Raw genomic sequence first — 24,312 nt, 5'->3', positions numbered from 1 at the left:
ATGTGCATCACTATGTACCTGAACAACACTGAAAAACCACAGCAGCAAGCTCCAAACACACAGTAGGATCTTTGCCCTTACCTTGAGAAAGGTAATGATATTATGGGTACTCTACAAACAAAAGGAGATGAATTAACTTATACACAAGATGGCCCTAAAAGAAATGCCTCTTTCATCACCCTCAGAGGAGCAAAAAGGAAAAGCTGGAAGTGAAGTTAAGCAGAGAGACGTGGTAGATGCACCTCCAATGCTGCTTTTAAGGATCAAAACAAGTAAATAGTACTCAACACAACCAAACAAAAACCCCAAACCCAAACCAAACAAACACAAATGAAAAACCCCCAACCAAACCAGCATCAGAGAGTCCTGGGCAACTGGCTCTAGGTGACCCTGCAGGTGGCCCTGATGACCTCCAGAGGTCACTTACAACCTCAACTAGTCTGCAAATCTCTGATCATGTTGCTTTTGTACAGACACTGCAATGATGTGGGGAGTTTTTTGCGACCCTCCTTTTAATTCTGAATAAATAGCAGTAAGATAAATACACACACACACAAAATGTCATGCATATGTTATTATTCTTTGAATTTTAAATCTAACAAGGCAGCAACCACTGAAATATTGAGAAATAAAATGCGCCTGGGAACAGCCTTTAGGGTTCCAATTATTACATCTCCCTACAATTGGCTATTCCATAAAAAAATATTTAAAACTCTGAGTCAGCCACAAATCTCCATAATAGTAACAAAGGGGTCAACACTTGGAAATTATTATTTCTGAATGTTTTAAAAATGTGGGTGTTTAAATCACTTAATCCTTTTCACATTCCTGCTGATTTTACTTTTAGTAAATCTACAGCTTTCAACATCAACATATTTTTTCTACTAAACAACAGCAAGCATTTAATGGATTACTTAAGTAGGCACAAAACCAGTAAGACCTCTTCTTACGCCATCTAAAGAAGCTTCAGAATTCTATGAGTGAAAAGCAAAAGGACTACTTGTTTTCCTGCGTTAAATAAAAGGAGTAAATATCCTTTTCTTGGCATAAAGCCATATACATTATCAGCAGATAAATATTTCTTTAAAACAAAAAAATGTATTGCCAGTGCAAATACACAAAAGGGTTAAAATAGTACAAAAACTGGGAAAGTAGATAATTAAATGCATATTATGCTTAACTGGCAAAAATCTTCATTTCTAAAGCTAACATCCTCCGTCAAAAGCAAATAACAATGTGGTAGTTCAAACATTTAAAAAAGCAATACAAAATACTCTCAAACCAAGTAATTTTTTTAAAGCATAGCTATACCATTCCTCCCACACACACTTGCAATCTTTGATGTAATTCTAAGCACTATTCAAATGCTGCAGTTATTTCCCAGAGGACAATACATAACGATTTTTTTTCATATTTTCAATAAAAATGGAAAATTCAGTTAGGTTTTCTTCATGCATGCAAATCACAGCAGCACACTTAATCCAAAGGAAGACATGGAGCCTGCAGTGGTCTATAGGAAAACTGGAACAAAAAAAATCTTATGTATAAACAATGAAGGCGAGGTGGGGAGCAACGTGCATTGACATTCGTTATTGTTCTACACATCTTAGAGCTGATCAGGGTAATGCAGCACAGGAAGTAAGACTGCTGAAAATCCATAAGAGAAATACATTTAACCTTATTAGCTGTTCCTTACATTTTTATCTCTTTTAGCACATAATGCATTGGATTCTACAGCGCTGTGACTGTAAAACCACTTACTTGGAACACTGATTTCTCAGCTTTATTCTGCAGCTGTAATAAAAGTCTGAAAACCCTACTCCAGACTGCTTTTTCTTGCTAAACAAGGAGAACCTTCTTTCCTCAGGGTGTCTGAGGCTCTTAGTCACAAGCAGAAGAAATGGAGTCTAAATGCACTGGCTATTGAGAAGCAAGTTACAGAATACTGGCTTTTGACTCATGCCCTCCTGGATTTAAAAATCTCTCCAAAAGCAGTACTACCTAAAAAAGGCCCCTTCAAATATGTGTCTTTATGTAATAAGCTTACAGGCTTTTTCTAGGGGCAGAAATTTATTGTTCTAGGAAGGTACTGACAATACCAAGTCTAGCACATCAGCTCAAAGGAAAATTTCTGCTTTCCTTTACTGCTGTTCCTTAGTAACTCATTTAGGATGCTGAGACAGAACCAGCAAGATTTGTTTTGTTTACTGATTATGGAGTACTTGTTCATTTTACCCATCCCATAGATATTCTACAAAATCACCTTTGTTGTCAAGCTGAACAAGTTTTCACATAATAAAACACTATTATCTATGAGTTACACCATAAAGATATTTCACCAGACACACAGAACCATAAAATAGAGCTTAAAATGCAATGATCTCTTCCATCCACCAAATGCATTCATTTAAATGTAAATTTCAAAGCCATTATGCATGCTATATTTGGTGAGGTGCGCAGTAAAGGCTGCCTAGAGCAGAATTCTTTGACCCTAGTTTTGTTAACATGCTTTTCTGCAGGAAGAGGACATCTCTCCATAGTCAAATGTTATACACACATATGAAAATACAATACAACAAGTATTTGAACACACTACCAAACATTCACAACTGCACACACGGCTGAAAGCTGGGCTGCTGAATGCAGTGTACTGTATTGAGTAAGAATGCAGCTATACACAGTAAAGATAATTTATCCACCAAATTAAACCTTTGTTTACATGGTTTAAAACTAAAACCATTAAATTTTGTCCACCGTTTTTCATCATAATCCCCCACTAACAGCAACAGAAGGAGTAATGTCATGTGGGGATAGATCAACAACCAGTGGCTATCAACACTTTCCATTGCTACAATTGCAAAAATAGAGAACAAAAAAATATATCCTATTTCCATGTCTTTTATCTAAAATCCTTTGTAATTAGTAAATTAAATTTGGGAAACAATTTATCTTAAACATATTGGTATGCTCATGTTGAAGACTTCACCCAATCCATCTTGAGAATTCCAAAAGCAGTGGATTACTTGAGAAGGGAGAAGTAAGGAGCTTACCAATCACCACCAGAGGAACAAGACTGCCAAAACTCCAGAAATTAAAATTTGGCTACTCTTGAGAGTTGCCCACACTCCATTTCTTAGGGGCACAGAGCTGACCAGGACAGCTCCCCTGACAATCTCTGCCCCTGCTGCTATGGGCAATCTTAATCAGATCCTAGCAGCAGTGGTACTTTTTATCATTACAGTCATTATGGCTGTGTCAGAAGCATCAGAACTAGTTAACAACCAAACCTACTAAAACTCAGCATGGATTGTGCCTCAGCTCAGGTTTTTCTATTCTAAGTGTACCAGACCTGTAACTGTTCTTCACAGACACTAAGATAGCTTGAACCATCTGTCTAAAAGGTCACTGCATCACAACACCTGTACAAAAAAAACTGCTCCCAACTACAGAGCAAGCTCAGCCTAACACTCTTCCAATTGCATTTACTGCTATCAGAATGTGTGACCTGTATAAAACAGTTTATACATCCACAAAAATGAGAATTGTCTTTAACTGGAAATACTTCTATTACTACTACCTATAAGTTAAATGATGAGTATTGAAAATTACGTATTTGCCACTGCTCTCAAAGTGGACAGGACTGCTCTATGCTGAATATCAATCCTCACAGATATATGTATATATATATTTGTGTCTTATAGAATTATTTATCTTCTCAAATGTAAGAAAAAGGTATGAATGAGGTAAGATTCTCTCACTGTGAAGACTTATTAAGAAAATTATAGTGTATTTTATACAGAAAAGTAACAAGCTAACTATGTTAAGTGACAAAAAATCCTATTTTTTTAACTTATCACAAATTTCTAGCATAAGATGGAAATGAACTACAAGCAGTATTTAAAGTATATTAGTACAAATATTTTAAATCTAAATTAAGATTACTAAACTACCCCCTTCATTTGTCTTTTTGTTATCTGTATGTTTATTGCTAACTTAGTAAGTACTCCTATCATCTTCTGAAAAAATTATATTTACTGTGCTCTTTGTTCAAGACACACAGGTTTTGACCTCACTGCCAAATGTCAAACTCGCTTGTCAGAAACACAGACATCTTCCAACATATTTAATTTCTACACATATCCCCCAAACTGGCAGCTAGATGAATGAAAAAGGTCTGGTGTCTCCAGTGTGAGCTCAATAGTTACCTGCTGTGCTCTGCTTGCTGAAAGGCAAATCAACACATGTGTAGATCCAAACCAGACACAGGGTATAATTAAGGAAAGTGAAAGGAGATGAGTGTCAGTGGGAAAGTTTATAGGACATGTGGTAGAAATTACACACGTTTACTAGGTGACAGCAGGGAAAAGACAGGAAGTGTGTTGGTGCATGGTGGTATGCTCAGGGGATCTGAATGTGAACTGGGGCAATGGTGGTGCAAGTGCTGGGTTATTCTACAAGCAAGTTTATATAACAAGTCCACAGGAAGCCAGACTTCAGTAATTTTGTCCTTTTATCCAGTAACAGCTTTATGATTCTCCTATTCCTGCTCTAAATGGGAGGAAAAAAACCCCAAACCCCAAACAATAAAAAGGCAAGAACTTTACATTTTTAAGTGATGTTCCAGTATTCACCAAATAGGACAAAGCTCTAGTACCAACCCAGGGTAGCTCTACTCGTTCAGATCACGGGTACCTTTTTCGCGATCAGCTACGATTGGGGAGGTGAGGGGAGGAATGGCCATTTTCGGGGCAGGAACTCAGATAACCTACTCCACCCTGTCTGCTCGCACGCTCAGCCCCGCTCCGCTGTGAGCGGAGCCCACAGGCCGAGCTTCCCGGCAAGCGGGGCCGGCAGGCCCGGGATCCGCGACGTGCGGCCGCGGGAACCTGAGGGGCCCACCGGGGCTGCGGCCGACCCGGACCCGCCGGGCATTCGCTGTCCCCGCCCGGCGCGGCCGTGCCCGATCCCCGCTCCAGCCCGCCTGCTCCCCGCCTGCCGCCCGCGGGCAGCCGGCCCGCCGCCCCCCAGCCCGGAGAGGAGGGTCCCTGAGGGCCAGGAGGGCGCCCGGGCCGCCCTCGATGGGGCAGGCGGCGGCGGGAGGGCCCGGGGGATCCTTCACCCACCTCTCGGCAGCGGCGGCGCTGAGGACGCGGCTCCTCCCGCTGGAGCGGCGGAGAGGGGCCCTGGTTCCGTGTACCATACAGCCGGGGGCGGCGGAGGGAGGCGCCGGGGGGCTGCGGAGAGGGGCAATGGCTGAGGCGAAGCCGGGAGGAGGAGGAGAAGGAGGCGGAGGAAGAAGGGGGGATCCTGGGCTCCCTCCTCCCCGCCGTCCGCGCTCGGGGGGAGGTGGGAGCCGCCCCCGCCGCGCCGCCCGGGCACCGGCGCTCCCGGCCCGGCCCGGCCTCGCCCCCGGGGTCCCCGCCGCCCTCACGCTTGTTTACCTTCCGCGCTGCCCCGCGCGGCCGCGGGCGCCATGTTCCCCCGGCAGCACCGCGCCGGCCGTCACTTCCGCCGCACCTGCGGCCGCGCGGGCGGGCCCGGGGCAAGGAACAGCTCCGGCACCGGCACCGCCCCGGGCCGGCCCCGCTCGCCAGCCCCCGCCCCGCGCGGGCTCAGCCAGACCCCGGGGTCCTGGCACGCCCCGAGAAGCACGGCTGGAGAAAGTGACACCGAGAAGCATCATCTGCGTCCGGCCCGCAAGGACACGCATCCACACGCGTCCGCTTTCGGAGGGTCGATGTTGCGCTGCTCTCTCCCACCCCGCTGCCTCCAGACTGCGGCCAATTTCTCCGAGGCTGTGGCAGCTCTCAATTTTCTCTGGCAGCTGCCCGGTGTAGTGCTGCATCCTGCCCCCTGCTCGGTGCCAGCTGAGCTCCTTCCCGGACAGCGGCCAGCCGCAGGTGCTGCGGGCTGATCCCAGCTCCCTGCTTTCTGCCTTGCCAGCCGGCGTGGGAACCGGGGCACCAGAGCCCCAGGGGCCAGGGCCGGCAGCCCTTGAGCAGCGAACAAACTGCACACAGGGAGCACAGCCCTGAGCGGGGTGAGCAGGGTCCTGCCTTAGTACAAACATCACCCCTTTGCTTTCACTATTTTGCTTTTGCCTGGCAAACTGATTTTATTGTGAGAGATGAACTAACCTACGCGGACCTTTGCTTTGCCACTACCACCCCCAAAACATTTGCTACCCTTCTATGTCACTCATTGCTTTAAATAGCAGGCCATCCTCTCCCTGTTTACTGCTGTTCCCATCCCCTTCACAGCCTATTTTCAACCTCTCACTACCACCCCCTCCCCATTCTTGATTTATAAAACAAGTTACCTTCTCTATAGCTGCCACCCCCAAGCTGAATGTCTTTCCCACCTTCCACAGCTCCACATAATGAACTAGCTATTCCATGTGGTGCTTCACAAAGACTTCCCAATGCTATTCCCACTCTGTTGAACTGCCCACCTACTGCTCCCTCTACTACAATCAACCTCCCATTCACTCTTTCATCCCAATGGCCAGACCTCTGGCTTCGCAACTCCTTAGTATTCCATCTCATTCACCCATGCAGTAAATTTGCCCCATCTTCCCAGTGACTATTTTATAACCTGTTATTTGTGCACTTATGGTGAAAAAACTGCTCTTTACAGTCTGACCCTGCCAAGAGAGCATGTGTTCCAGCCCTCTGTGTCTCAAAGGAAAGACATTCCCTTCCTTTTGCATAAGGTACATCTCCTGCTGCAGCAAGAATGTACCCACCCATATCTAATAATTCAAGGAAGAAAAATGAGTAGAAATTAAGTTTCTAATATATAGAAATGATACAACCAAAACTTCATGCATCCTTCTGCACTCCTCAGACTTTTGACTTTCAGAGGTCAGCAAGGGTGGAAAAAGCTAAGCAAGACTTTTATGTTTTACCTGTCTGTCATTTTGCTGTCTGCAGTTTGTGTCAAGCTGAGGCACAAGATGATCTTCAGGTCTCCTACACACTGTCACAGAAGGGGACCTCAAACCTAGCCACAAAATAAAACCACAACAGCTTTGACATTTAAAACAGCTCAACATTTCAAAGCACAAAAAACTCCTCCCATCCCCTTCTCCTTCACATTGAACAATTTGCTTCTACAAAAGAAAATCAAAATATGTTGATAATGTCTCAGTTCTAGTCTCTTAAATAAAATTAGATAATTAAATTTAGGCCTCTGACAATGACCATTAGTATCAACATCACCCTACTGAATATTAATTTAAACTGTGATTTGGGTTGACCCCTCTGATTTAGGCATATATACAAAGTCAGTGGCTAAGTAGTTACCACTAGCTTAAATGAGACTATTGCAATGAATAAAATTCTGGATATAGTTTTTGAGCTATATTAATACACTAGCTAAGATTTAGTTCTAATATTTTTAAACTTTATTTATTCATACATACATGTACAATACACGTATATTGACATATGATATAATATCAACTCCTAGAAATTTTTGTTTCATTTTAGTTGGGATTGTTCAGCCTGGACAAGAGAAGACTCTGAGGAAACCTTATAGAAGCTTTCAGTACTTAAAGGGAGCCCAAATGAAGGCTAGAAAGTGGACTTTTCACAAGGGCATGTAGTAACCAAACAAGGGGGAAAGGCTTTAAACTGAAAGAGGGCAGGTTTAGATTAGGTTCTAGGAAGAAATTCTTTAGTGGGAGGGCAGCACAGGCTGCTCAGGGGAAGCTGTGGATGCCCCACCCCTGGAAGTGTTCAAGGCCAGGCTGGATGGGGCTTTGAGCAACCTGGTCTGGGGAAAGGTGTTTCTGCCCACAGCAGAAAGATTGGAACTCAATGACCTTTAAGATCTTTTGAAAATCTTTGAGATCTTCCAACCTAAACCACCCTACGATCCTACAATAATTAGACATTTGCAGACTATAGACTTTTTTGGGTTTTCTCTGTACTACAAACATTTCTAAATAAATGAATCAAAATAGCAAGAGCACCTCCGGATATGTAAAACATACAATCTCATTGTTAAAATAGAAACAACAGTTTGAGTATTTTTTTTCATATTCTTGACAGGGAGTTTGGCAAGGATTAAGTCATTTTTAAAAGCTGTTTCAAATGTGGCAAAAACTATTTCTATGCTTCTATACTGCACTGCATTTATTGCATAATTTAAACAGGTAAGTAACTGCAAAGTCCAGTATTCTCTGTTCATTTTCATAAAAGAGGGATTATACATGCATGAACACGGAGGCAACTACAACCAAGTATTGCATCATGTTCCCACTACACATTGTATATCTCAGTTGTTTTTCCCAGAAGTGAGATATTTAACACAAAATTGAAAACACCATGTGGCCTGATAAAAGATTAGATATGAACATTTATTTTCCAGATCAATGTACAACGTGATTGGTTGCCAAAAAAAATACATTTTGTCACTGGCAACACCATCATAGATACTGGTAGGTTTCTTAAATGTGTTTCTGTTATTTTCTTCAGATCAAGACCACTGGCAATGTATTTGCTCTAGGTAAAAAGTGAGCAGAACTCACTCCTAACTCCTGTACCAGGAAAGCACGGAAATAGTAGCATTTGGGAAAGTGGGAGGTTACAACCATTGTTAAACCAGGCATACCAGTTTCACACAGATTTCCATCATCATATTTCAATCACGTGGTTGTCTGCCCCAAACCTGCTTTTTTTGACCTGCAAAGTCAGGCAAAGTCTGAGAAAAAAATGTGTTTTCTAACAGACAAAGCCGCTGTTGTTGGCACAATACACACATATTTGAGATAACTGGTTACCTGCATTGAAACCTGTTTCCCTGACCAGGGAGGAAATCCTATCAGCAACATTCTCTATGCCTTTAAGAAATTCCCATGAAGCCAGTTTGATTTCCCCACAGGGAAGGATTGGGAGTTTGGCCTTTACATGCGGTGAACCTCTAAACTGGCTCTCATCACTGGATTAGGGACTTTATTCAATTTTTAACGCAATTATGTCATACCCAACTCTGGAAATAGCAAGTGCTTGGTGGGATTTTTACCTGTTTCGTACAGAACACTCAGGTTGTTCGTGTGTTGGGGCAGCTCTCACATCCACATGGTCTCCCTAACAAAAAGCGCCCAGTCTACAAGAGACAGTAGCAAGAAAAAAGGTTGAAATTAGAAAAATATTCTCATGCCGATGGCCAGCAGAGGTTATAACATATGTACAGTGACCCGTTCATCTTCAAGCAGACACGGCGGCCGATGTGCTCGTTTCAGTACGTACAAGGACATCGTGCTTCAGTCCTCCCCGAAGCTCTCTTTCTGCATCGCACCCCCTCGGCACCCCAAATAAATCCGCACAGCAACAAACCCTGGGCACACGATCCTCCCGCCTTCGGTGTGTCTTTCACCGAGCCCGGTCCCCTCCCGCAGCCACAGCGCTGTTCCACACCCGCGCCGCACGGCACCAGCGCGGCCTGTGCTGGGCTCCCGGCGCTCTGTGGCGGGCTTTTCGGGCCGTCCGTCCTGGCGGGCTCCCGGCACCGGCCGAGCTGCGCGCTCCCGCCGGCGCGCCGAGCGCGCGCCGAGCCCGCCCCGGGCTCTCCCCGCGCTCCCGCGCCCGTTACCCGCCGCCCGCGCTCCCGCCCCGTGCACGCGCACGCTCCCCCGCCCGCGCACGCTGCGCGGCCCCGCCGCAGGCCCTGGTTGCATCACCCGGCGTGAGGGCGACCGGGGGTCCTTTACAGGGCTGCCCGGAAAAGCGCCTGACTCGTGGCCGCCCCGCCGTGGGGCGGACGGCAGCCCTCCGACGCTGATCGCGGTTTTTCCTTGAGCTCGGTGTCCTCTCCCGGGCCGGCCGGTGCCGCGCTGTGTGTCGGAGGCTGCGGGCCGGCAGCGGCGGCGCCGAGGGGAGGAGAAGCCGGCGGTCAGGCGGCCGCGCGGGACTACTCACTTCCTACTCGGGCCAAGATGGCGGGGGACGAGGCGGGAGTGACTCTGGGGCAGCCGCACCTCAGCCGGCAGGATCTCGGCACCTTGGTGAGCGCCGCCCGCGGAGCGCCCAGGAGCGAGATCGCGCTCCCGGGGCTCGGCTGGGGCGTCCTGGGAGCGGAGGGTGCGGGCGGGCTGTTGTGGGCGAGTGGGTGGGGGGTGCAGCCCGAGGGGGCTCCGAGCCTTCTGCTGGGCCCCACCGCCGCCGATGCGTTCCAAGGGGGCGCAGGAGGCGGTGACGCCTCGGGGAGCCGAGCTCAGCACGCTGCGGGGCTGGGGGACGCGGGCGCGGGGCAGAGCGGCGGCGCAGGGAGCAGGTCCAGCCGGTCGTGGTGGGTGTGGGGCGCCCGGGCGAGGCGCTTCTCCTCCCGATGAGTGCGAGACTCAGTGGGTCCGTGTCCCGCCGGTGCGGCTGAAGGTTTTATGGCTCACTGGTGGGTGCAGTTTTCCTCGTGTAAGGTTTGCCTTGTTCTGTGGTATTAAAGACTCATCCGAAGTAGAACCATAAATATGAACTGTGTTTCTCCAACAAGCTCGAGGGGTTGGCTTCCAGCCCTGTCTTGGTTGGTTTGCCAAAAAAATTTTCTTGACTGTTAACATGTACCAGTTCTACCTATACCAGAATACCAGTTCTACTTACCATTGCAACCAGTTGCAGTGGTCTCCTGCTATGGCAGCCTTGCCTATTAAATAGCTTGCCTGGGCTCCCTCACTTACTACGTTTATATGCTAGTCTAAGTGTATATGTAATGTATATTTCAAATTGAAGTGTATTATAATGTACATAGTCAAAAACCCTGTTGCTGTGTCCCCGATGTTTAAACTGGAACAGCTTATTTGTCTTTGCAGTAATAATGTTTGATGTTCCTCGGGCTTGAGCACAGGAATTCCCTTGTTACGGCGAGTGTGTCAGTTATTTCAGATAATTTCTTTGCTTCCTGTCATTGTTGACCATGGCATGCCCTGGTCAGAAAAGGCACATATAGATGCTAGCTGGAAGGTCAGCAGGTATTACCTTTAAGGCCTATTCTGCCGGCCCTTGAGTGTTTACAGCTGAGTGGACTTTTTGCTGAACAATAGCTTTATAGCAGTCTTGAGAAAAAAACTCCATGCGTGCATGATTGTGTGCACCAGGAAGAATTCTGGTGGCAGGAATTGCATCACGCTGAAATTCTGGTCGCCTGGCCACATGGTGCCATCTGCAGGTCGCATTCCCATTGCTGGGAAGTCATTTTAAGTTCGATATATGATAAATGTAATTGTGTGTCTTAAGTGTTCAAAACTTGCTTTGTATTGAAGGTGAACGTTTTATTCATGTCGTACTTGAGAACAGAATGAGTGAGCTTACGTTTTTACACAGATGTTTGATCATTTTGCACAGAACCTTCATTTAACAGCATAAACCATATGTGATTTTATGTTTGTATTATTTGTATCTTAAATTTTGTCCTGCACTGAGGACTCCTCTGGCATCATGAATCTTTGCTTGAACTGAATGGCTAATCCATGTGAATTTGTTGCACAATAGATATTAGCTTTATAGAGTAACATTTCAGTGGATTTCAACATTTGTCCATTATTTGGACAAACAGCTTTAAAAAAAAACCCAAACAAGTCTTTCAGAGTTGTTTTCTTATCTCTGTAGAGTGTATTTGTGAGGTTTTTGTTTTGCCAGTAGCTACCAATCAGTTTTCACACAGACTATTTAGGACAGCAGAATTTTTGTCTGGTACCTGAAGCAGCAATAACAGTATCTGAGGAAAAAAGTAGCTATTAAAAAGAATAAAAAGCCATGATGCTAATGAAACCTCTGGACTCACTGACTCAAAAGTATTAGTTCTAATTACATATTGGCTGTAGTGGAACCTTACACCTATTAAACAACTGTTTATTGACAAAGCTTTGTTTTTAAAATGTTAGTGCTGTTCATCATATAGACTGTTGAAAGTCATGTGTAATTTAGGTTCAGGGGGTAGGTAAAGGCTTGGGGTGTTTTCTTATAAGCTTCTTTTGAAGTTTCTTTTTACTCCCATCATTAATACTTAGCAGCCAAGACTGATTTACAGTCAGGGCTTTGAATTGTAGTCTGTACTGATTCACAACCAGGACTTGGTTCACTTTTGGTCATATTTCACACACTTAAAAGACTGGAATGCATATAATCTACCTGGATTTTGCTGAATAGAATTATCAGTTAATTTTCAAGTTTCTAAATTTTTAACTTTCTAAACATCTGTATGCAAGATGAATAAATTCTAAAATCTCCCTTATACAGGATGTTACCAAGTTGACGCCTCTTTCACCAGAAGTCATCAGCAGACAAGCAACAATTAATATAGGTAAAAAAAAAACCTTATAAAAAAGAGGGGTGTGTTAAGGTGACTCTGGTGCTCATGCAGTAGCAGATGGTGCCTATGTGGTAACACTTTCAAGAAATTTGTACGGAAACAATTACACAGTAATTTTAGGGAATTGTCAAGCACTTTTGACTTGAAAAGCACCAATTTTACTTCAGGAACACCACTGAATAGTGTGGGGAATTGCTAAAGTTGCTAAAGCAAACTTTGTTTTACCTTGAAATAAAGCACTGAAATTAGTTTAATTTAAATGCAAAGATCTGTCCATTTGGAGTGCAATTTCAGGTCTTGTTTGTTTAAACAAAAATTATTACAAAGTCCACATGTACCTTTGATGGGGATTCTGGATTTACTAGCTGTGAATTTGGGGTAATTGTGTATTGATTGTAGTGGCACATTGCACAAAATTAAACTGTGTGTTATTGACAAACATTTCCTTTTAAAACATAGGTACAATTGGTCATGTAGCCCATGGAAAGTCGACAGTAGTCAAAGCTATATCTGGAGTTCATACTGTCAGATTTAAAAATGAACTGGAAAGAAATATTACAATCAAGCTGGGTTATGCTAATGCAAAGGTGAGTCATCACTGTAAATGTAGCAGCTATGTTGTTAATATATTTTAGGGGGGGGTTGTAATTTTTTCAATTTTAAAAAATCACAGATTTACAAGCTGGACGACCCAAGCTGCTCTCGACCAGAGTGTTACCGATCCTGTGGAAGTAGCACCCCAGATGAGTTCCCAACAGATATTCCTGGCACCAAAGGGAACTTTAAACTAGTCAGGTAACTACTTTAAATTAGTGGATAAATTGTGTTTACTTCCCTTTGTATGAAAACAGGATTGAGCTGTGAGCTGAATGGGTTCTAGCAGACTACACGTTCTTAGATGAGGCACCCCTGGGCTAAGGCATTGTCTAAACTGTCCTGAATTCATTGATGGTGATGAGCACTTCATGCTTACAGCTGTGACACAGCTGTGTCTGCTGTCCTCAGCTACTTGCAGGACTTTGAAGTGAAATATTTCTGCTATTAATATAAGTACATTTTAAACTAGCTAGATTGAGAGCTAATGTGGACCTCACAAACACATCTCTAAAATCCCTTTCGGAAGGGTGACCTTCGTTAAATAATTTCTTCCCAAGGGTAGAATTTTCAAAATTTTTTAAATGAATATACAAAAGCCTGATGTTTAATATGAGATCAGGTCTCTCACTGGAGGCCAAGAGTTTATTTATTTGACTTCTGATAAAGTATAACACGGTCTTTATGCAGTGGTTACATGGGTCTGCACATTGATTGGTCAAATGAGAGCATTCATGAAGGCTGTTGTACAAGATTCTTAATTAATGTTTGTGATAAAATTCATGTGGGGCTGTAACTATGTCTTTCCTTTTCTCAGATTCCCAGCAGAGCACTTGTACTAAGATTAATCTCTGCTGGAGTGTGACAGGCAGGCAGCCATTGTGAAACAACTGGTTAAAAGCTTTGCATTCTCTATCCTACTAGTTATTTGCATGTAGTAGATTTCTATCATCAGCAAAGCACCAAATTAGTCCCTTGCTTTTTGGTGGCCTGCTACTAAGAACAAGGATTCTTCACTAGATAGGTTCAGGAAAGAATATAGTGAATCAAGTATCTTGGTCTGCACAATAAAGTCATAAGGTTGGAAATGTAAAATCATGTCTGTAGACAAATCTTTGAAGTGCAGTTATAACCATGTAATTAAAGATGCATATTTTCCTAAAATTGAAAAATGGGAGATGTCTTTTAAAAGAGATAAGAGAAATCCCATTTTGGGTTGGTGGTGGTGAGTTGGTTTGATTCCAGGCTTTTATCCTGGTGCATTTAACTCTAATCTAATTTATGAGTAAATTGGTGAAATATTAAAGAGGTACTTAATGTGGATATATGGTATTACATCTTGAAACTCAGAAAAAGTATTCAGTAGCTGTTCAGTAGTGTTCGTGTTCTTTTAGAACTTTTTTGAAAATATTATTTTAAGGATTATTTTAACTTCTGTGTCTGCCTAATCACTGACATTAATCAGTCAGAGGAGTTGCTGATAATGGGCTTTTGGATTTCTCTTTCACCCTCTCCTACAACAGGCATGTCTCTTTTGTGGATTGTCCTGGCCACGATATTTTGATGGCTACCATGTTGAACGGTGCAGCAGTAATGGATGCAGCTTTACTGTTGATAGGTAACAATTGCTACCCAAAAGCATAGCCCCATTCTGTAGTAGCATGGAGCAACTTTATATGGGCTTTAAAACCTCCTGGGATGTGGTGAGCAATTTAAACAAGTGAATGCTTTTGAGATTTATTAAAGAGATTAAAGTGCTGCTACAATGGCAATGCACTCTAACAAGCTGGTTTGTTTTAAACACAGCTATCCATACTCACTAGTCTGGTAGCTGGCCCCATTGATAGAAGATAGGTAATATAAAATCTTGTAATAGTATAGTACTGCAACATTTTTATCACTTTATGGAAATGAATTAGCTGCATTTTAAGTTTCTCTGAAGGTTCAGTTTCCTTTAAATATGCACGTAGGCTTTGCCATACAGTAGAGTTCACAAAAAACAGTACAAACAGTAAACCCAGATAAATATAGGCAAAAATTAAGTAGAGGAGATTTAATCTAATCCAGACAACTTTTGTTCTGATTTGCAAGCAACAGAAAGTGAGTAAAACTGATTTTTTTATGTCTGTAGAGCACTCTAGTGTTCTATAGTGATACATAGCAATTATCTCACCATGATAGGATATGTCAACAAAAGCTAGAAACAGCTTCAGATATTGTAATTTAAAGTTTGAGATAAACAATAAGCTATCATTTCTTCTGCCTGTTTATCTCTAGAAAGTGTGATAGACCAAACTTCAGGCAAGATTAACCACCATAATGGCACATCAGCCAATGCTGGCTTCTTAGCTGAAGTCTAAACCATACTGATGGTTGCCCTATTCACATACTTGATGGAATTATTACAGAGTTTGGGGATCTTGGTATTTTTATGACTTTACTGATAAGAAAATGTTAAGATATTTCTTGAAAGGTAATTTGTTGATTATGCTACAGTCAACACTGGGATATCTGAAGAGCTAAAGGATGGAGTAAACCAAGTTAGGTGTTGGTATCTTTGGATATTTTAGGTGCGTGTTCCTAGTGGGAGCAGGTAGAATGGGGGAGCCTCTCTGTCAGCTGCTTATCTGTCCTGCATTGTGTGGAGGCTACAGCCAGCAGCTGTAGGGGAGAATAGGTGCTTGTTGATGTGGTTGCTTCACGTGGAGATTACTGAGAGACAACTGTCTTTTCTTTTTTACATAGTGATAGTATATGGAAGTAGATGTCCTGACTGTAAGAATTTCATCTGTCTTTATAGTTTCTAAATTCCAGTCACTTCTCTTCTTTCAGCTGGTAACGAGTCATGCCCTCAACCTCAGACCTCAGAACATCTAGCTGCTATAGAAATCATGAAACTGAAGCACATTTTAATTCTACAGAATAAGATTGACTTGGTGAAAGAGAGCCAGGCTAAAGAGCAGTATGAACAGATTCTTGCATTTGTACAAGGTAAGGTTTCAAGAGCAGAAATCCAGTTAGTGGTAGAAATTCAGTGTTGAGACATTGACACAGTGGTTTTCTTTATATTGATAGAAAAGTTTCTCTTAGTGCTGGTGTACATGGTCTGTAAATAAGAAAATTAGAGCCTGGGAGTTGTGCTTCTTGCCTGTTTCAGCCTGCTTGCATGCAATAGTGTTATGGTGCTGGGTCAGAGCTCTAGATGTAAAGCTAACATCAATCTCTCTTACGTAGTAGCTTTCAGTAGATTTATGATTTCTTCCTGGAATGCTTCTTTGGTAGAGCTTTTGCTGTGATTTTACTGCAGTGCAGGAGAGAAGGAAGCTGTACTTGTTAGGGACACCTAACAAGTGGGTTTAAATATATTAATTTTTTTAATATATTAATTTTTGTTATCTAATGACAAAAGATTGCTCTTTCATCTGTCTGTGTAAATCCAGTTTGAGCAGTGTTATCATACTCTGTAAAGGTCTGCTCACCTTCATAGTATTTTATCTTTCCCTGGAGCTTTCAATGTTTTCTCTGTTTATCTGCAGTAGGTGGGGTATGTGACAAGCTGCAGAGCTAGATTGTCACCATCAGACATTGCCAGTGGGTTTTTCTTTTTCATAATTGTTGCCTTGCAGAAGCTGTTTATAACTCTGTCAGAGTGGCTCAATCTGTAAATTTGGAGTTTGAAAACTGGAGTTATCACAAGGAACATAGACATATTAAAACTAAGATTATCTTGCACATTTTCAAAATGCCTCAAAAAATAGGTGTGGCTGATGTGGGCTAAAATGTTGAAGGGGAGGATAGATGCTCTGATGTTGCTTTGGAAAATACGCATGCCACAGAATTCTTTAGTATTTTTAACAAGGACAGAACACTTGGTCATATTAAGGCTTAATGTTAAACTTGCTTTTGTTTTAGGTACAGTTGCAGAAGGAGCTCCAATAATTCCAATCTCAGCACAGCTGAAGTACAACATTGAAGTGGTTTGCGAGTACATAGTGAAGAAAATCCCAGTCCCTTTGCGAGACTTCACTTCTGAACCAAGGCTCATTGGTATGTAAATGTTGAGGCCTGGGTGTCTGTGGCCAAACATTTTCTGCACGTGTTTATACTTAGAATAGCACATCCTAAGTGCCCTAAACAGAGGTGGGTTTAAAAGGACTATTTAGGACCCTCTTATTTTAAAACTTGCATGTCTTCTGAGATCTGTATTGTTTGTTTATTGTTGTATACAATAAACAATTGTAATTGCTGTTGGTTTTGTGTATATTCTGGGCATATGACAGCACTAAAATGCAATAGAAATGAGAAATTTGTCTGTATCTTAAAACCATCTCTTTAGTTGCTATGAATTTAGTTTTGATTTAACAAAATATTGGCAAACTGATGAATTTGATAATTAAATTATTTCCATGGAAATATTTTAGGTAGCTGGGTTAAATCTTTTGTGTTAGTCTTCTTTTTCCTGGTTATAATTGTCAAAGTTTCAGTTCTTGTCCAGCATACTATGAAATGCAGTTCCTACAAGGAATTCATTTCCTTGCCTTCTTTATCAAATAATCCAAGGGAGTCCTACATTGCATAAATGCATAAAAATTGACCATGTTACATCAAGGTTACAGTGTCCAACTATGAGTACATTAAAACAAAGGTCTGGTATTCACAATTAACATTGTGAATATTGAAGAGGTTTTGTAAAATGGTTAATCATTGCTTTTTTTTCGGATCTCTAAGTTACTTTCTGCTATGCAGAAGTCTTACGAAACATTTATATATATGAGCACTTCAAATGATTTTGAGAATAAAATTGTCTGCCTAAAAATTTGGAATAAAATATTGATTGTTCTGGTTTTGTAATATTTGTAAATATGTGTATCCTCTCATAAGAACAGAGAAGTCATCTAAGTTGCTAAAGAAAGATGCTGTTTCAAAATCTGACAGTAAATATAATCCTGGTTATGATCTTTTCAGTAATCAGATCTTTTGATGTCAACAAGCCTGGCTGTGAAGTTGATGACCTTAAGGGAGGTGTTGCCGGTGGGAGTATTCTAAAGGGTGTTTTAAAGGTAACCCTTTCTCTTCCTTGACTGAAATTTGTAATGACAATGAGTAGAGTTTTTCCATGCTTGCTACAAAATGTATCTATACAATTGATTTTTTTTTTAACTTGAATACAGTTGCATGGCACTTATCCTTTCTGTCTGTACCTCATTTTCACTTTACAGTTTTAAAATACCAGACCAAGAAGCACTGGTTTTAATTTTTTAAATATATTATTGAAGTCTTAATTTTTGCTAGTAATGATAATAGATTTAATTCCTCACAAAAATGGAAGGAACTATTTTTTTTCCTGTTCTACTACTTCCGCTTGCTGAATTATTGTGGGGAAGAGGAGAGGAATAGAACTTTAAAAGCACCTTGGAAGTGTATATAGGTTCTTACAGGTCCCACTTCCCCATTTAAGTGTTCTGTATATTTTGATTTTTTTTGTTTTGCTTGCTCGCCAGCAATAGACAGAAACTTTAACCTATTGCCTTGCTGGAGAGCAAACTATGTCTTTGAACATTTATACAGCTTGTACTTTCTCTGGTTTGCAGTGTATTCATGTCGATCAGTTACACTGATTGAATTAACTCAATTCTTCTCAGTGCCAAAATATTCCTAAATTAAATACAATGTTTAAAAATTAAACTGAAATTTAATTGTTGAAATTACTGCTGATAATGATCCTTTGCTAAAGCGGTTTTACAAATGGTGTTGAAAACCAGTTGTAACATTTGCTGTAAGTATTGTTCAATTTGCAGCAAATGGTGCAACAGAAATCCTACAAGTTCTACAGTAGCCCAGAACCAAGGACTTGTATAGATTTTGGGTTATATAAGTTATATAAGTCTTATCTGTGACTAGTCAGCTTTGCGTTCCTTTGAAATAACCAGTTGAACACTTTTTCACTTTTGTCATTAGGTGGGCCAGGAAATTGAGGTGCGGCCTGGTATTGTGTCCAAGGACAGTGAAGGCAAACTCATGTGCAAGCCAATCTTTTCCAAAATTGTTTCACTCTTTGCTGAGCACAATGATCTACAATATGCTGCTCCAGGAGGCCTTATAGGTAAGAATATTCTCTTAAGAAAAGATTCATTTCTTCATGCTTATTGAAAACACTTGGTTTCATTCAACAATGAATTTCAGTATAATTAACAAAAATACCATGAGCATTTTTAGATAGTTCATATATGTAGAGAGAGACAAGGGTTGGTGTGAAAAATGGATATTTAGGAATTAAATAGTTTTCCTGAATGTTACTGGCCAAGGCAGATCAGCTTGCACTGTTAATTGTACCAGCTTTAACAGCACAATATTTCTTCATCTGTTCAGACAGAGCTCACAGTCTTGCTGACATTCTGAAAGTACTGTCCGGGTAATAAGGAATTCCCACTACATTCTCTGGTTTTTTAGGTCATCATCAAATACATTCGCACATAAAAATGACAGCTACCTTTCAGTTACTCTTTGTGACTTTCCTTGTTGTTGTAGGTGTTGGCACTAAGATTGATCCCACTTTGTGCCGGGCTGACCGCATGGTGGGCCAAGTTCTTGGTGCAGTTGGGGCACTGCCAGAAATATTTACAGAGCTAGAAATTTCCTACTTCTTGCTGAGACGACTCTTAGGTGTGCGCACTGAAGGAGACAAGAAAGCTGCAAAGGTCTGTGCCCCTTCTTTTGTTTTTCCTGATTTTGCTCCTGTGCTACTTTTCATTAATGAATATAATTTTTTGATCATATGTAGAAATTTTGTCTCAGTGTTGATACAAGCTTGTCACCAAACTTATCTGCTTATTTAATGCTGTAGAATGGTTTTCAGAGGAGTAGAAATTCATATCAGTAGTTAAAAGCAGCATAAAGTATTTATGTGTTATGTATTTTTCTAACATGCTAGTACTTGTTTTCTTTTGCTATCATCCTATTCGTTTGTGCAATAATTAGTTTTACAGTGGTACTGATCTACTTCCTACTGACATGCTTTTTGTAGGCTTTTTTCACTGAAGAATTTTTAAAAAATTTAAGTATTTTTTAAATACTCTGAAAAAAACCTGAACTTGAGGCACAGCATAAACTTGTGTAACACGGTCTGTTTTACACAAATCAATTAAAAGATCATAATTTCCCCTGTTAGCGTTTAAATCTAAACTGTTACATGTAACAGTGAGTAAAGTGCTTCAGTGCTCTCTTATCCTGTGATATTATTTTTGATTTTTTTTTTTATGTAGGCATAAGGGAAATGAGAATACACCATCCTAGTAAATAGTCTGTATTACATCACATTTTGTAACAATATCTGTCACTGTTTATAATACATGATATGAAATCATCAGTATAGTTTATAGAAAATGCAAATAAATCCCAAGAACATGCATCATACCAAGAATCTCAGAACTACATGTGTAGCATATTTATGTATTTGTCCTTTTGCATATAAAACTTTTATCTACTGACACTGCTGCCCATAGTTTGTGTGTGTATATTTATAGTATTTCTCAGCTGTATCTTTTTTTGTGGCAAAAAGGTAACAGAAGATACTTGGTACTTTCTGTGCTATTTGTTTTTTAGTACTAAAGCTTATGTTTCAGAGTTTTGTATGTCTGTCTGCAGGTGCAAAAATTATCAAAGAATGAAGTTCTAATGGTAAACATAGGATCCTTGTCTACTGGAGGGAGAGTCAGTGCTGTAAAGGCGGATTTGGGAAAGATTGTGCTAACTAACCCTGTATGCACAGAAGTGGGAGAAAAAATTGCTCTGAGTCGAAGAGTTGAGAAACACTGGCGGTAAGTTGGTGCGAAGTTGGTAGAGTACCTGGTTGCTACATTGTTAACAAAAAAATATATGGATATGATTTTGTACTGAAATAGGTAAGTTTATGTCCGTTTTAAAAATTCTTCTGGATTCTCCTAACGCATTGGCACCATAGCTGTGGATGCTTCATTTCATTGCTGTCCCTTTTTTAAACAAACACTATGGTCAGGAGGGTACCTATTAGTTTACAGACAAGGAAACTCCTGAGGTTCCAGTTTGTTTCCCAAACTGCAAAACTGTAAATTGAGCTCAGTAGGGAATCTTAGCAGAAGGGCTGGGAAATTATCATTATGTTAAGCCAAAAAGGCATCTTTATGCACACCTCAGTGTTTTTTTTACCTGTGGAGCTGCATGTGATTTCTAGTGCAACCTGGAAGGAACAGAGGGAATGTTCCTGGAAGGAACCTGGGGAACAGAGGAGGGATGTTTGCGTGTTTTATGTACTACAAGCACATAAGAAAGAAAAAAGTATCAACTGGATTGACCCATTCAAATTACAAATATAAAATATCTGACTGCACAGAAGCATCTGGAGGCTGAAAATGATGAACAGAATTGGCTGATGATTCATTTTATCGCAGTGCCACTCTTTAGGTGATTACGCATACTGTACCTGACACATGTTTCGTAAGACTAGATTGATAAGAAGATAAGTGTATTTAGATTTGTTGGCTCTGCACAGCCCTCGTAGTGTGAGAGAGCACAGCCATTTTTACAAGAAGTCTGTATCGTATGGAAAGGAACCAAGCTTTAAATATCCATGGATGCATGTTTCTTTTTCAGATGACAAGAAAATATAGACAGGAACTTAGTGCTTGCTGTCTGCAAGCAAGATGACAAATTAGGGAATATTTTCTGATATTCTCTGAAAAAAAACCACAAGGCAAAAGATAACATGTCTTGAACAGGAGGAAAAAAAAGGCAGGACCCAAATTAAGTCAGGTAAAGCAGAAGGAAGAGGAGAAACTATATTAGAAATTATGCTTTTTTTTTTTTTCTTTTATTAAGCTGTAGACTAATAGCCTGTGCAAATTGTAATGTGTCTTTTGTTGCTGCTGTAGATTCCTTTCCAGTTAAAAAACGTGACCAAATTTTGCCCAAAAGCCAACCACCTGTCTCTGGATTATGAGGTGGGCAAATAGTGGCAGCCTGCTTTAAAGATAGTTATTGAAAAGATGGCTCCTATGCTGCATTAAAAAGATAAAAACAATGCAAGGAAACTGAAAGTTGAGGAAAGGGAAAGAAGACAAACTGGGAAAACTAGCGTAGTAAAATCTAATCGGAATAATGTACAGTTGGTACTGTGAAAAGGAACTTGCAGCCTGAGACAATGGATTACTGAAAATACAGAGGAAAGTTCATAAAGCAAGACTAAAAAAAGGTATAAAGTAGAAAGGAAATATACAGAGGCATAGAGAGAGGTTAAACAGCAAATGGCATACACCAGTGATTCCAAGGATCAGTGAATTCAAAGACGGTCAAGTTATGACCTATGGGTGTGGTACTAAAAAGTGGGAAGTGCTGCTCTGATAAACTTCGGTTCCTTTTCTGGTGTCCCAAGACAGGCTTTACTACTTAGCAAGGGAAATTGAGATGCATGTGTGGTTTCTCACCAGAAATTGGAAAGGTTTTGAACACAGTCTTACTAATAATGTGAAATACCTGCTGACTATGGAAATGGATGTATTCTGAATTTCGTTTTATAAGCATATTTTTATGAGGCCATAGTGGCCTATAATAAAGGCCTTCATTTTTCTGAATATAAATAGCAGCACTTACCTGAGCGCTGAGTTACCATCTCAGGCTACTGTTCATTGAGAGTTACAGCTGTTTGTGCTCTTACTGAATTTTCATTTCTTTTTGAAAGCAATGCAGTATTTCAGACACAGATGAAAGAGATCAAGCTGTGAATAGATTTACCATCCAACAGTATAACATAAGTTAAAATATTTTCAGATTTTCAGCTTCTTTTCAGGAGTACACCCTTAGCTGGTTACAAATGTCCTTCACCCTTCCCTATTCCATGTTTCCACTAAGCAGGTTTAGTTCTTGTAGAATGTTTTGGGTGGGAGACAAATGTAGAAAATTCAAAATGTGAGAACTGAAGGCATAAGAAGGACAGAAGGATGTTGACTTGTACAGGGTATTTCTCACTACTAGTAAAAGTAATATAAAACTTTTTTTTTTTTTTTTTCAGTTTAATTGGTTGGGGTCAGATCAGAAGAGGAGTGACAATCAAGCCAACTGTTGATGATGACTGAAGAAAAAAAGAGTGCTTCATTTTTAAAGATGAAGTGCCTATTTCTATTTTGGAGGGGGTGTATTTTCACAGTGGAAATGGAAGCTGTGCAAACAGTATCATTGAGTTGTATGGCTGTCCTCGTACATTTTATTGAATTTTACCCTCTTACTAAAATACTAGTCACTATCACCATTAAAAGTGTAAAAGAATTGGCATAGAAGTGGGTTTCATTATCCACATTTTAGTAGAAATTAATTGTACATGTCTCATGGCATGTCTAATTTATGTTACTCTGTGTTTCAGACATATCTGTTTAATATCAGTCAAACCAGCCCCAATGTAACACACAAACCATAAATCTGGTATTGAAATAAAATATTGCTTATTTTCATTAATTCCTACCGGTTTTTTGAGTAACAAAAGACTGCAGTGATTGTTCAAGTACAAGAATTAAAAGCAAGCAACCAAACTCTTCTTGGAAGACTAGTACCTTTTCTGTACAATTTGTTTTGTTTAGACAACTGTTACCAACAAAAAACTTTATTCCTTTGTTTCTATGGTTCTGATTTTAGGATTCTAAAGTATAATACTTTGTAATTAGGATGGCAATATTGACTGACTTGAATTTGTCATTTCTGATATTACTACATGTTTTCTTAAATCCCCAAAGAAAAACCACAAGTAAACTGGATATGAACTGGCAGTACTGGTTTTGGCCTATTTTAGTATGGATTTATGAAAAGAATGTGATTAATTGGAACATAACTTTGTCATCATGGAACTCTGTGGGGGTGACCTGGGAGTTCTTTATACAGTAGGAGTAAACTACTTCAAAATTATCTTGAGCAAATATAAAATACTGGGAAGAGGCTGTTAGAAAGGAATTATTTGGGGTGGGGGCAGAGTAATGGTCGTGGAATTGTGAATAGGATGAGGAAAATAGGTGTGAAACCGCTTTTGTTTAGCTACTCTGAATCACATGCCTCAGGATAAAACTTAATGTAATAAACTTACTGTAGGGTGCTAATACTTTAATCCATTTAGATTTCACTTCATTTGTACTAATATATATAGTTATAGCTGTTTTATATACTATTTAGCAAGTCGTGCTACTTAACATATTTTGGTACAAAGTACTGTGTTTTCAAAGCTTGGTTTTGGTTTTATTCAATATCTTTAAGGGCTTTCTAAAGGTAAATACAATTTCACTCATCAGATTTGACTTGGATGAAACAGCTTGCATTTTGTTCCTGATTTTGCACTGTATTGTGTTGCCTTATGTCTGCATTCTTATACTCAGTTTTTCCATTTGTAAACTACTA

The 24,312-nt window shown here is 40.7% G+C and overlaps 2 protein-coding genes and 1 long non-coding RNA gene across 12 annotated transcripts in view; 1 reads left to right on the top strand and 2 right to left on the bottom strand.

The window, feature by feature from the left end:
- KLHL15 (kelch like family member 15) overlaps positions 1 to 9,928 on the bottom strand; it is a 28,633-nt gene extending 18,705 nt beyond the window's left edge. The window contains exons 1-4 of one of the 9 annotated variants that reach the window (XM_086879877.1): positions 9,686 to 9,819; positions 9,028 to 9,111; positions 6,908 to 7,002; positions 5,124 to 5,234 (exon numbers count right to left, since the gene is read on the bottom strand). The gene's annotated coding sequence lies outside the window, so the exon portion shown is untranslated. The other 8 variants (XM_086879876.1, XM_086879878.1, XM_086879874.1 and 5 more) reach the window with 8 other exon arrangements.
- Positions 9,905 to 23,693, top strand: EIF2S3 (eukaryotic translation initiation factor 2 subunit gamma). 2 transcript variants are annotated; one of them, XR_015284134.1, is made up of 13 exons: positions 9,905 to 10,009; positions 12,237 to 12,300; positions 12,769 to 12,896; positions 12,983 to 13,104; positions 14,427 to 14,521; positions 15,736 to 15,894; positions 16,816 to 16,950; positions 17,869 to 17,963; positions 18,862 to 19,006; positions 19,432 to 19,601; positions 20,548 to 20,720; positions 21,532 to 21,690; positions 22,946 to 23,693. XR_015284134.1 is itself a non-coding variant. In XM_086879881.1 (12 exons), exons 1-12 carry the CDS (start codon positions 9,941 to 9,943, stop codon positions 23,007 to 23,009), a joined length of 1,419 nt encoding a protein of 472 aa, XP_086736007.1. In that variant the 5' UTR covers positions 9,905 to 9,940; the 3' UTR covers positions 23,010 to 23,693. The 2 variants fall into 2 exon arrangements, 1 of the variants encoding a protein (XP_086736007.1); XM_086879881.1 differs by lacking the exon at positions 21,532 to 21,690.
- LOC147653963 (uncharacterized) lies at positions 13,505 to 22,652 on the bottom strand. The gene is made up of 2 exons (XR_015284139.1): positions 22,528 to 22,652; positions 13,505 to 16,562 (listed from the first exon to the last, which is right to left on the bottom strand). It is a non-coding gene; the product is annotated as an uncharacterized LOC147653963 (long non-coding RNA).
- Positions 23,694 to 24,312: the final 619 nt, after the last annotated feature.

The sequence above is a fragment of the Cyanistes caeruleus genome, chromosome 3 (assembly GCF_971803275.1).
Source record: "Cyanistes caeruleus chromosome 3, bCyaCae1.hap1.1, whole genome shotgun sequence".
NCBI lineage: Eukaryota > Metazoa > Chordata > Aves > Passeriformes > Paridae > Cyanistes > Cyanistes caeruleus.
The sequence above is the reverse complement of the archived record's forward strand: the minus strand, read 5'-3'. Positions and strand labels throughout refer to the sequence as shown.

Bases quoted from the DNA above. Each gene is read 5' to 3' on its own strand.
- EIF2S3 (XM_086879881.1), top strand. From the start codon at position 9,941: ATGGCGGGGGACGAGGCGGGAGTGACTCTGGGGCAGCCGCACCTCAGC. The intron at 13,105-14,426 runs GTAACTACTTTA...CTCCTACAACAG, and splicing joins GGGAACTTTAAACTAGTCAG to GCATGTCTCTTTTGTGGATT. The intron at 20,721-22,945 runs GTAAGTTGGTGC...TTTTTTTTTCAG, and splicing joins AGAGTTGAGAAACACTGGCG to TTTAATTGGTTGGGGTCAGA.